This window comes from Gavialis gangeticus, unplaced genomic scaffold (assembly GCF_001723915.1).
Source record: "Gavialis gangeticus isolate Ggan-Ray unplaced genomic scaffold, GavGan_comp1, whole genome shotgun sequence".
NCBI classification, from domain to species: Eukaryota; Metazoa; Chordata; order Crocodylia; family Gavialidae; genus Gavialis; species Gavialis gangeticus.
Window position 1 is genome coordinate 36,314,919 of NW_017729025.1, and position 13,040 is coordinate 36,327,958.

Here is a 13,040-nt window from a genome sequence, read left to right on the forward strand (position 1 = left end):
GAGAGGGTCCAGAGGAGGGCCACTCGTATGATCAAGGGACAGCAGGGTAGGTCCTATGAGGAAAGGTTGCGGGACCTGAACCTGTTCAGCCTTCAAAAGAGAAGGCTGAGGGGGGATCTTGTGGCCTGTTATAAACTGGTTAGGGGGGATCAGCAGGCGCTGGGGGAGTCCCTGTTCCCCCGAGCGCCGCAAGGAGTGACCAGGAACAATGGTCACAAGCTGGCGGAGGGAAGGTTTAAGTTGGACATCAGGAGGCGCTACTTCACGGTCAGGGCAGCTAGGGTCTGGAACCAGCTTCCAAGTGGGGTCGTGCAGGCTCCCACCCTGGGGGTTTTTAAGAGGAGGTTGGATGACCACCTTACTGGGGTCACTTGACCCAGTGCTCTTCCTGCCATGGCAGGGGGTTGGACTAGATGATCTGCTCAGGTTCTTTCTGACCCTAGAAACTATGAAACTATGAAATGCTGCTGGCCACTTATTTCCAAAGGAATTTTGCATTAGTAAAGCAAGCAGGAAATAGACTATTAATTGGTACAGGGCTATTTCATTTTTCAAGAGAAACAGAATTCAGGAAAGTTAGAAACCCAAATATAGGCACATGATAAAACCAGACATTTTTCTTGCACAAACCTTGTGTTAACAGCCTAAAAGGGTTTGATTGGCAGGGCCTTGAGATAATCTCCAAAGGAAACAAAGAGCCACAATGAATGTTAGCAATTAGGAAATGGGTCAAAAAGGAAGCAACGAATTTAGCTTTTGTATACAAAAAAATCAGGGATAACTGAATTCATAGTTTTGTTGAGTGTGTTTTTACAGATGGTGTCAGATATCAGAAATTATGTCAAAATTCAAAGGGAGTTTGGATCTGGAGGAAGATGGAACTGCCCATCTCTGTCAGATAGTTTACATCTTCAAACTGGATCAACAACTTCTGCCTCTTCTAGTTTCCTCTTCTGGGAACTCTAATAACATTATTATAAGTTGAACTATCCAGGCAGTATCCTTTAAAAAGTATCCACAACAAGTAATTTTCCTACCTTGACAAAGATGGTGGAGTTGCATTCCTGTAAAGCCTCCATTAAACTAATCACATGAAGACACACCATTTCCACCATCTGAAAGAACAAATGTGTGAGAAAAAAGCCAATGGGTCCTAAAAATAATTTTGCTTCATTTCCTTGGCAGTTATACTGGGGCAGAAATTATATATTTTTGAACTACTGACATTTCAGATTAAATAGTACTTGTATACAGGAGGAACATTTAGATTTATTAAGCCTTCCTCTGGTACTACAGCACATATCAGTTAAATACTTCTAAGTGATCCATTTATTTTGCTTAATTCCTGTGATATACCAAGACAAATTGCCTTCAATTTCCTGCATCCTGGTCCTTATAAATCCTTCCCACATATCCCTGCTGGGTAGTTCTCATCAGTCACCTAGTCAGAAATTGGTATTCTTATTTACTAAACTCCTTTGACAATTATTATAGTCATGAAGATCAATTTTTTATTTTTTCTTTCTGATGGTAATTTATTGTTCTGATTTGGCAGAGGGGCCATGGATATATAATTCTTCAATTTTATAGCATGAAATACTATATATGCAAATATTAGATATTTGACAGTAAATAGAATTTTATGTTTTATGTTATGTAAATACACAAGTACAACAAAACAAATACTCCAAGACAGCAGTGTATATTTACAGCGTCTGTCTGAAATATGCATGAATTCCCCTAGATAATAATAAACTTAGCTTTTATGTGGTGCTTTTCATCTTCAAAGTGCTTTACAAACACTAACTAATTAAACTCCACAACACCCCTGTGAGATGGGTAAGTATTATTATCTGCATTTCACAGAGTGGTAGCCAAGGCAGAGAGTTTAATGACTTGCAATTAGGGCCACATAATGAGTCACTGTTAGACCTGGGATTAAAAAACACCCTGGTCCCAACTCTTGTCATGAAGTCACACCTTTCCTTTTAGGTTTGGCCAAGCATCAGGCTAGTCAGAGTTAAGTACCACACAGAACTCCCACTGATTTCAACATGACATCAGTGCACAGAGGCTAACAGCAACAGTTCCTAAACTCTGGTCACTGAACCAGAGAGCATTACTAGGGCTCCACAGAGATCTAGGTGATCATGCAAGCTTCTCCTCATTTTCAGAGACTAAAATCTCATTAGAAGATATCTTTAAATATATTATGTACATGCCCTTATAGGCAACTGACGTAGTGGTACAAGAATGTTCCATCTGCACTCCAAACAATTTCTAATGAAAGGGAAGAAACCCAGGTCTGAGCAAGATAGGAAGTGACCCATGTGACCAGACATCTGAAGAGACATATTCAGCAAGGCAATTGTTAAATAAAGTGTTAAGTGTTATCATAGGCAATGCATAGGGAGGGTACGGGGGGCACATGCCCACCCTGAGATTGGCCTTCACCAGCCAGGCAGTGGGGGCACCAAGCAAAGTGCCAGCTGGTGCCCCCCTGAGATTGGCGCCAGCTGGCACTGAGAGAAGTGCCAGTGGCACTTCCAGTTTTGCTACTGGCACTGTGATCAGCTATTCCCCCTGCCCCCCTCTGCCCACCCCCAGCGATCGGCTGCTGAGGCCTACCCCTCCTTCAGTGATTGGCTACTGGGGGAGCCCACCTGCCCTGGTCAGCAATTGGCCACTGGTGCCCCCCCAGACTCTGGAGGCACCAGTCACCCATGATTATATTATATAATACAAAGAAGTGTTAAGCATTATATTAAGTTAGTTAATCCTCCCGCTGTACTTGGCCTTGATGAGGCCGCAGCTGGAATACTGCATCCAACTCTGGGCTCTGTGATTCAAAAAGGATGTCGAGAAGCTTGAGAGAGTGCAGAGGAGAGCCACGTGCATGATCAGAGGGCAAGAGAATAGGCCTTATGAAGAGAGGCTTATAGCCATGGGACTCTTCAGTCCGGAAAAGCGCAGGCTCAGGGGGGACCTGGTGGCTGCCTATAAGTACACAAGGGGTGTTGATCAGGATCTGGGAAAGCGTCTGTTCACCAGAGAGCCCCAAGGAAAAACAAGGACCAACAATCATAAACTCCTACAAGACCACTTTAGGCTGGACATAAGAAAAAATTTCTTTACTGTCCGAGCCCCCAAGTCCTGGAATAGACTCCCTCCAGATGTGGTGCAGGCACCTAATGGGGCTAAAATGTCTTTTACACAAATGCCAAGAGTATGGTGAACAAGCAGGAGAAACTCACACTCCTGCTTGCTAGCACACAGTATGACCTAGTTGGCTTAACTGAAACATGGTGGGATTCTGTACACGACTCAGTGGTAGGCATTGAGGGGTACAGGTTGTATAAATGAGACAGAGTAGGGAGAAAAGATGGGGGTGTAGCTCTCTATATTAAGGAGCAGTACACATCTTCCATCATCAAGGCAGGAGTGGAGGAGGGGAATACCAAGGCATTGTGGGTCAGGATCTGGGGGGGCCAGGCAAAAAGGACTCAGTAGTAGAGGTCTACTACAGACCTCCTCACCAGGATGACGAGCTAGACAAGGTATTCTCCAAGCAGCTTTCAGATGCCATGCAGGCGAGAGAGGCAGTGGTCATGGGGGACCTAAATTACCCGGACATCAGCTGGGAGGAACAGGCAGCCAAAACAAGCCACTCAAGAAGGTTCTTATACTGTGTGCAGGACCTCCACCTAACCCAGATGGTGTCCAGTCCCACCAGGGGTAGTGCCATGCTAGATCTGGTCCTAGCAACAGGGGATGATCTTGTGGGGGACCTGCGGCTACACAGTAACCTAGGTGACAGTGACCACCACTTGGTAGAGTTCACTATCCAGTGAAGGGTGAGAAAAATATCCAGTCATGCTAGAGTTTTAGACTTCAGAAGGGCCAACTTTAGTAAACTTAGGAACCTAGTTAGTGAGGTAGCTGAGCTCAAGAGCATTGGGCTAATGGAGGTCCAAGAGGGTTGGAAGTTTCTCAAGGAAATGATACTTGAGGCACAAAAGGAGTCTATCCCCTTGTACAGGAAAGGGGCTAAGGGGATAAAAAAAACCCCTTGGCTTAACAGGGAGCTTAAGGAAAGACTGGGGGCAAAGAAAGAGATGTATAAGCAGTGGAAGCCAGGGGCAGCCACCAAAGAGGCATACACCACCCTGGCACACTATTGCAGGGAGTCAGTTAGGCAGGCCAAGGCAGGACTGGAGCTTAGGCTGGCTACAACATTCAAGGACAATAAAAAGTCCTTCTACAGATACATAGTGAGCAAAAAGAAGGCACAGAGTAGCATAGGGCCCTACAGGACAGATCAGGTCAGTTGGTGGCTGATGCAGACAAAAAGGCAGAGCTCTTCAATGAGTTCTTCACTTCAGTATTCCTTAATACTGACCAAGACAATCCCCGTACCTTGAGCATAAACAGATGTCCAAAAGGCACCAGACTGCCAAAGGTTAGTGCTGACTTAGTTCAAGAGCACTTGGAAGGGCTGGATAGGTACAAGTCAGCCAGCCCAGATGACCTCCATCCACAGGTGCCGAAGGAATTGACCAGTGTCATTGCTGAGCCACTGGCACAGCTGTTTAAGTTCTCACGGTGCTCCAGACAGGTCCCTGAGGACTGGAAAAGGGCCAACATGGTGCCCATTTTTAAGAAGGGGAGAAGGGAGGAGCTGGGTAACTTTAGGCCAGTAAGTCTTACCTCTATCCCTGGGAAAATACTAGAAAAAATCAAAGAGCATATTTGTGAAAGCCCAGCAGGGGAAAGGAAACCAGCACGGGGAAAGGAAACCAGCACGGGTTCATCACAGGTAGATACTGGCTGACAAACCTTATAGCCTTTTATGACCGGGTCACACACTGCCTTGACACAGGAGCAGAGGCCGATGTCATCTACCTGGATTTTAGGAAGGCCTATGACACAGTTTTGCATCCTATTCTCACAGGGAAGTTAATGGGCTGTGGAGTGGATGCCACACAGCCAGGTGGATGGCAAACTAGCTTAGGGACTGCACCCAGAGAGTGGCGGTTGATGGGTCATTCTCGGCCTGGAAGGAGGTGGGCATTGGGGTGCCGCAGGGTTCGGTCCTTGGGCTGGTGTTATTTAATATCTTCATCAGCGATTCAGATGAGGGTATGATAAGCACTCTCTCCAAGTTCACGGATGATACCAAATTATGGGGCAAAGTTAATAAACCAGAGGGCAGGGAGCAGATACAGGCTGACCTGGACAGGTTAGATCAATGGGCGGAACGTAATAGGATGCAATTCAACAAAGACAAATGTAAGGTACTCCACCTAGGAAGAAGGAATCTCCAGCACACCTACAGGTTGGGGGATGTCCTCCTTAGCAGCTCAGAGGCTGAGAGAGATCTTGGAGTTATAGTTGACTCCAAGATGAACATGAGCCAGCAGTGTAATGAGGCCATCAACAAAGCCAACAGCATACAGCTTTTAACTTGAAACCCAGAAGGCTTGGCTTTGCTTAAATCTGTGATAAACAAATCTGTACACACCATCTGACTCACCACTTTGTTATGTGCCATGAGCTGTAGGATACTAGGTGTCACCCGGCTCCAGAATTCCAGAGCTGTAAGGATTGCCGTAAAGCTAAATTCATTTTGATTTTGGACAGTAGGGGCTACTGCTGTTTGTTCACAATATACTGTCCAGAGCTGGGCAAATATAAATGCATGGAAGAGGGAGCACATGTGCAGCACCGATGTCTGTAAAACAAGAATGCAAGGAAAACGTTTTACTGAAATAATGCATAACAGTATCAATTGTACTCTCCACAAAAGCAAACACCATTAACACAGGGTCCAATTGAAGCAATCCACTTGGAAGGGCTTCTCTTTCATTTACGGCCAAGTACCCTAAGCCTATCAAGTGTTTTGTCTTTTGCAAGGGTAAAGTAAGTGGAGAGCACCTGCTAACAGCTTGTTAATACTCTACAAATCTTTTTGCATATACAGTCTAAGATTCCTATCTAATAATCGATTGGCCCACTGTGGGCCCATACTCCTGAGCAGTCACACTAGCATCCATCCCTTTGAAGTAAGAAATGTGTGCAGGTCAGTATGTTCTTAGGGATCAATCCCACAAAACTTCCTGAGGAAAAATTCCCCGCAGCAGCCAATGGAAGGCCTGTTGGATCACACCTTTTAGATTCAACAACCTTTAAGATTCATCATTTTAAACCTGTTCTGGATTAGTTGGTATGGGTTTGGGGTCTCAGGAAAGGAGTATGCCCAAAAATAAATAATTTTACTTCCACATTGTGGCCCCAGGGTATGAGTTTTGTAAGGCTCACAGCATAGTCTTATGAATGTACAGAACTTACCTGAACATGCTCTGCTAGTAATAAATAGTAGCAAATGTTACGTATGGTGATTTCTTAGCTTTCTGGACTCTGAGGCATGTCATTAGTTCATTATAAAAGAGATGCTTCACTGTATTTCGGATCAAAGATATTTTCTTAGTTTGAAAGTATAACAGTGATGCATACTCAGCGGCAGCATGACTGTACCAAATGTTGCCATGGTTGCTTGGTATCTAGAGGGAAGTGTTTGAAGGAGCAAAAAAAAGTCCAGGAAGAATGAATGGGAAACATCAGCCTTAGATAGGTTGGAGAGCAATAAGTAAAAGACAACCCTGATTGTTCTACTTCCGTAGTTTATTAAACCCTGCATAATATTGTAGGAATACAAGTTGTATCTACGTTAATTATTGTTGTAAATGGTTTATGATTTGCAACAATGATGAGCACTTGCCATCTTCAAAACACTTGACAAATAAAGTCGTGCTTAGACCCATCACTGTTTGCAAATAGTAACTCTAATCCTGACATCAAGCCTGAGATATGGGTCAGCTAGCGGTATTACACTATTTGAATAGAACAGGATAGAGTAGAACAGAAATGTATTTTCTATATCGTACTATACAGAACAAGTGGTAATTTACTTGTTACAGTCAATGTCAGAGCTCAGTTTAGAACTCAAGAATTCCTGTTTCCTGTTACCATGCTCAGAGTCAAATGCTTCAAACAAAATGAATTCTAGAGAAGTTATTACTTGTTTTCTTTCTCTGCAGGGACTGTTACCTTAAAAAGCACCTTTCTTAATCACAAGCTTATAGTCTCTTTCCATGCCTGTTTCTTGTGAAGATAACAACATGCCATTGATGAACGGAACTTCAATAACTTTTGTCCCCACTGAGAGCAGGGACCCCCATCTCTTCTAAAGCACTACCCATCTCACTGACTGCCTCTGGCTGGTCCTCCTCCTGGCCTTACACATCTTCCCTTCCTGGCTACACCATGACCCAGCTTCAATAACAAGGCTGGAGTGTGCTCTGGGAGATGCCTCACACATGCCATGTTGGTCAGAGGCCTTTAGTGGTTTCATTTCCTCTCTGAGAGGGTAGGCTATGAACTTGGGCCTTACACCCTGGGCAAGCACACCAACTCTAAAACTCCTTCCCCTCTGGTGTCAAATACTTGCTACTTGTGGTTTTGGTGGACCTTACCCTGAAGAATACAAGTACCTAGGAGAGTCTATTCCCACTGGGCACCAAGACAGTCATAGTGCAGCCAGCTGAGCATGCTCAAAAGGAACGTGCAGGATAAGCAAACTGTTTAAGTGATAAAAACTGCCATCATGTGGCTGTGTAGGCTCTACCTATGCCCAAAAAGGTGAAATAGAATTTAATGCCAAGTGTTTGCAATACTAATGATGATGCACACCACAAATGCATGGACTTCCTTACCTTTGACTGCTCAGGAAACCCAATCAGGATAACTATAAGGTGGTCCGCAACGTGGGAACCTGCATCCAGAGGAATCGGCATGCAAGACGATGGAGAATTTGGGCAGACAACATTGTGCGTCAGGGATCCCAGAAGGAGCCAGGAAAGCAAACGAATGTGAGATACACATTCAATGAACTCTTTGGGCCTGTCAGAGAAGAGTGCATTTTCACAATGATAGTAAGTTTTCTATTTCCCTGAATCTTGCTCAGCATTTTTAAAATATCTGCTAAGGTATAAGTCATTTGTACAGCTTGTGGGAGTTCCCATTAGAACCATAGCTTGGCTGACTTGGTATGGTATGAACAAGCCCAACTGAACTTGTTCTGTCTGCACAAGGCAGAGATCATGTACACAACTGCTGCCAGAAACTCAGTTTCATAAATCCATGTGTAGTGCTTATTCAGGTACATATTACTGAAATGGAGAGACTGCCCAAATTGAGCTTTTTAGTATGGTTCCCTGTACATTGAATATTGTGGTTAGCAGAAAGCAGTGACCCATGAGATGTGTGTTTGGTTCCTGGCTCTGCCACAAACTTACAGTGTGACCTTCTCTCTGAATCTCATTTCCCCATCAGTATAAAGTAGTAAATCAGCATTCCTTTTTCCTAACCTTTGTCCTTCTTTGTCTAGTTAGATCATTAGCCTTGTTTAATCCCTGTTTTAACCTCAAAGGGAGCTCTGATGGATCCATTACTGAAAACCACCGTTCGCATACCATCACGAAGCAGGAAGAGAATGGTGACAAATTTCAGTGGGCATTCATACTTGAAAAAGTTTCTCCACAAAATTTCTTGGCTGACAGAGTTGAAAGCTTGTGTAAGGTCAAAGAGGGCCATGTAGAGAGGCTTATGTTGTACCCAAATTACTCCTGCAGCTGGAAAGCTGTGAAGAACATGTCAGTTGTGCCACTTGATGCCCTAAGCCCACACTGAGATTCTGGGAGGAGCTCTTCAGCAAGTATAAGGAGATGGTTCAGAAGTGTTCTTGCAATGATATCTCCTGTGGTGGACACCAAGGTGATCTCTCCATAGTTTCCATAGTTGGACTTGTCTCTTTTTTTGAAGACTGTCTCAGTTATGACATCCCTGAGGTTTTCTGGGATTTCCTCATCATTCCAGGCCCTTAAGATGAGGGCATGAAGCTGTGATGTGAACTCCTCTCCTCCTCCTTTCAATGGAGATTCCATCCACTCCAGATGCCTTGTTGTTTTTCATCTGCATAATGACTTTTCTCACCTCATTAAGGGTTGGAGGGATTCTGAGATCATCTCTGACTGGGTGTTGCAGGATGGAGTTGAGAACACATTCTCATCAACAGCTGAGTCTGACAATTGAAAAGGTCTTCAAAATGCTCCTTCCAATAGGCATTGATGGCTCCCCTTTTCTGGATCAGGTCTCCACCACCCTTAGGTCTCAAGGGGGTTGGTCCCTAAGTGCTTGACCGTAGATGGAATTGGTGGCACTGAAGAAGCCATGCATATTGTGGATGTCAGCAAGATGTTGAATCTCCTTAGTTTTGTCTTCCCACCATTTGTTCTTCATATTGTGGGTCCTCCTTTAGACCTCTGCCTTGGCTTGTTGGAGACTCAATTTCTTTTGCTTATAGTTGGTGTCATTTTGCCAAGCATCAAAGGCCTTGCGCCTGCAAACAATCAACTCCTGGATCTCCTGGTTGATGTTACTTGATAGAGAATCCAAGTTTCTCTTCACAGGCACTGATGATGGTGACCTTGAGTGTACTCCACATGCCCCAACTCCCAGTGTTGATTGGAATTCACCAGTTTTTCATTGAGGCACTGGTGGAAGAGGTCTTGCTTCCTTGGGTCCTTGAGTCCTTCAACATTGATCTTCTGTCAGCATTGTTTCCACTGCAGCTGTTGTCTGGGGAGCCAGTTTGAGTGACATAACCAAGTGGATGAGTCAGCAATCAGTCCAGCAATCATCAGCTCCTAGTATAGCTTGAGTGACGTGGACATCTTTGTAATCCTGGATATGGATGATGACATAGTCAATTAGGTGCCACTGCTTAGATCATGAGTGCTACCATGATGTCTTGTACCTGTTTTTATGGCAGAACAGGCTGTTGGTGTTGATGCATCCATGTTCTGCACATTTGGTCAAGAGGAGGATGCCACTGGAGCTGACCTTTCCTGTTCCTTCTTTGCCAATGGTTCGGTGAAGGTTGGTGTAGAATTCCTCCTTGGTATCGTCGGTGGCGCCAAGAGTCAGGGCATATGCGCTGATGACAGTGACATATTGGCTCCCTGCCAGTTTAAGATGGAGAGTCATAAAGTGCTTATTAAATCTGATAAGGAACTCATTCAATTAGTTTATGAGCTCATTCTTAATGGCAAAACCAACTCCTTGAAGTCAGCATTCTCCTTTCTGTTTACTGTTACAGAAGAAGGTATAGCCACCTCCATGTTCTTTGAGCTGCCCATCGCCTGCTCACTGGATCTTGCTCAGTGTAGCTACATCACTGTTGTGTTGCCTGAGTTCTTGGGCCATGATTGCAGTGTGGTGCTCTGGCTGTTCACTATTAATGTTGTCCATGTACGTTCTGATGTTCCAGGTCCCAAAAATGACAGTGTGTTGTTGTTGGTATTTTTGACTGCAGTAAAGGTGATCCCATTGGACACAGTGATCCAGTCAGGAAGAAATACAGAATACTGCATTGGATGAGGTATGTTTATGAAACCTTTTCTAGCCACCCCACCTCCCCCCGCTATATGGCGTGAGCAGAGTGGATCCTGAAGAAGGCTGCTCAAAAACAGTTACAGCTGCCGAATCACACTCTTGTCTCATCCAAGTGCTAGATAGCCTTCTTGTAACCACCGTTTTCATGCCAGTTCCTGACTAGGAGCTTCTAGACTTCACAATCCTGCTCCTATCACCATTAGCTGGTCACCATAGGGCTTGAGGAATGTGCTGGAAAAGCTGTTTTCATGGAAGGCACCTGTGCCTGACTTTTATCATGGAAAAGCTGCTGCGCGTCAACTTCCACATGGCTCTTGACAGAATGGGACCTTGATTCAATGGCAAGGAGACCAAGACAACTGGGGATTTTGTTCCATTGCAGCCATCCCTTCACAGTCATTGAAATTCTAACATCTTCTTCTACCTGCTCTGCCATTGAGGACTTGTAGACCCATGGCTGGGGGTTGGGAAGTCTTATTATAGTTGTGACCTATATTCACTATGTCACAGCACTGTCAAAGGATATTTGTGGCTTTTCAGGAGGGAAACCATTGCCATCTGCTGTCCTCACTGCATCCTGTTGCTGGTGCTGCCACTTGGTTTGCAATTGCTTATTCATCAGTTACCCCTGCTTATTTCCAGCTAAATTTTCCTAAAGGTCATTCCACTATCTGTCACCTGTGGATCTGCTAGGTAGCAGTATAACTCTGCCCCACAGCCTGTCAAAGTACTTGTTATCTGCTATTCCTCTAACACAGTCAACACCAACACTAGTAGTCTATTTAGAAACTATTTAACAAGCTATTGAGAAACTGTGAATAATGTATCATGGCAGTACAAAACCATTACCTAGTTGGGTTCTCATTGCCATTTTTCATTATTAACCTAATGTCATTGTCAGTAACTCAGAGCCAATGAGGCATAACTAGAATACATTTATTTTATTTATCGACTCCACTAGGTTATTCAGCCCCAGAAGACCTGTGGGTTTCACAGACCTTAACTGATCAGGACATATTTTACACATAGAAAACTGAAGCACTGGCAGATGTAGCCCCAGCATGTTCAAACCCATGTATACCCTTAATGGTAAGCACATGTATAAGTGCTTGTATTACTCAACTCTAATTGACTTGCCTGGAGTCACACAGAAAGACTATGGCAGAGCCAGAAACTGAATTCAGATTTGCTTAGTATAAGTCCAGTGTCTTTCCCACAAAAGTCATCCTTCTTTCTGCAAGTATTATAAATAGTGTTGGGGTGCCTCACAGCCATCCCTTTAATCTAAGTATAACTTCAGGATTCTTGGGGGAATGTCTCACTATTCTTCCTTTTTGGGAAGAACAGTGCCCTTACCCTTGTTGCATTGCAGAAGGAGGATGGTACAGCCATGGCAAGTAACGAATCACAGCTTTATTATCTCTGTGGTTTCCTCGTGTAATTTCCATGGCAGCTATCTGAGCTAAGCCAACTTTCAGGTGCCCGCCAAATGTATCCTCATGCAGTGGCTGAGAGCACGTCTTCATATGACTCTGCAAAGCAGTGGAGCATTTTGTTAGATCCACATAACTCAAATCCTCAGGGATTGTCTGTTCACCTTCAATCACTTTGTCAATAGACAACAGTGGACACAAAATGTGGAGCAAATTCACAAAAAAGCACCAAACTCCTCAAATGTTTGCATTAACAATAGTGCATAATAGTCTTCTACATTACCACAAGGAAGATTACTGCAACATCTGAAATCCAAAATCAAAGTTATGTTTTTAGGTTGTGACTGGTCATATAAATCATATGGTATCATTCCTGTCCTCTTCATTAGTAGGAACAGAGGCTTTTGATTAGAATACCTCTAATAAAGTGTATAATCCTAAAATCTACTTCCCAGGAACATTTGATCTAACAAAAACCCAACAACATCAAAATGAATGTTCATGTCAAATGAGTGTAAAACAGTATGGACCCAGATAATGCAAGTTTACTTCTGCAGTATTTGGCCAGTGTAGAAGGAGGCTTTAAGAGCTAGCAGGCTGCAGCTGAGGCAGGCTGCTGGTACAACAGGAAGGCAACTGGAGCCACATGATCCGGGAGGGGGCTGGGTTTAGAGAGGGTATAAGCCTGGGCCCTGAACTGAACAGGCAAAAGGGGCCTGGAGGCTGCTGAGGGAATGCTGCCTAAGCAGGATAGCTGTAGCTCCAGGATGCCAGCATGGAGAGTACAGCCTGTGGCAGTCTAGAGGTTTTAGTGAAGGGACTAAGGGGTGGAGGAGGTCCAGAGGGATCAACAAGTCCAGAGAGGGGCCAAGTATTGAACCAGGGTGTCTGAGAGCTCATAAGGGACAGAGGTAGGGGACAGGGGCCTGAAGCTGAAGAGGGGCAGAGTGTGTGACTTCAGGCAGGAAGGCTGCACTTGGGATTAACTGAGAGGGGCAAAGTGCCCAGGAAGAGCAGGCCACTAGGAAGTTGAATCATCACTGACCGATCACACCTGTGAGGTATGGGGTGTGGTGTAGGAGCAGAAAGAGCCAT

The 13,040-nt window shown here is 44.5% G+C and overlaps 1 protein-coding gene and 1 long non-coding RNA gene across 2 annotated transcripts in view; one reads left to right on the plus strand and one right to left on the minus strand.

The window, feature by feature from the left end:
• Nucleotides 1-4,406, plus strand: part of LOC109298502 — a 19,651-nt gene extending 15,245 nt beyond the window's left edge. The window contains exons 2-3 of the long non-coding RNA XR_002097629.1: nt 3,849-3,854; nt 4,138-4,406. This is a non-coding gene — a long non-coding RNA (uncharacterized LOC109298502). The remainder of the gene's footprint in view (nt 1-3,848; nt 3,855-4,137) is intronic.
• The window catches only part of UNC79 (unc-79 homolog (C. elegans)), a 221,257-nt gene that overhangs the window by 17,097 nt on the left and 191,120 nt on the right, over nt 1-13,040 (minus strand). Inside the window, exons 49-52 of the mRNA XM_019518633.1 lie at nt 11,869-12,044; nt 7,773-7,959; nt 5,534-5,731; nt 1,038-1,115 (exon numbers count right to left, since the gene is read on the minus strand). Coding sequence (XP_019374178.1) covers nt 1,038-1,115; nt 5,534-5,731; nt 7,773-7,959; nt 11,869-12,044 — 639 coding nt within the window. The remainder of the gene's footprint in view (nt 1-1,037; nt 1,116-5,533; nt 5,732-7,772; nt 7,960-11,868; nt 12,045-13,040) is intronic.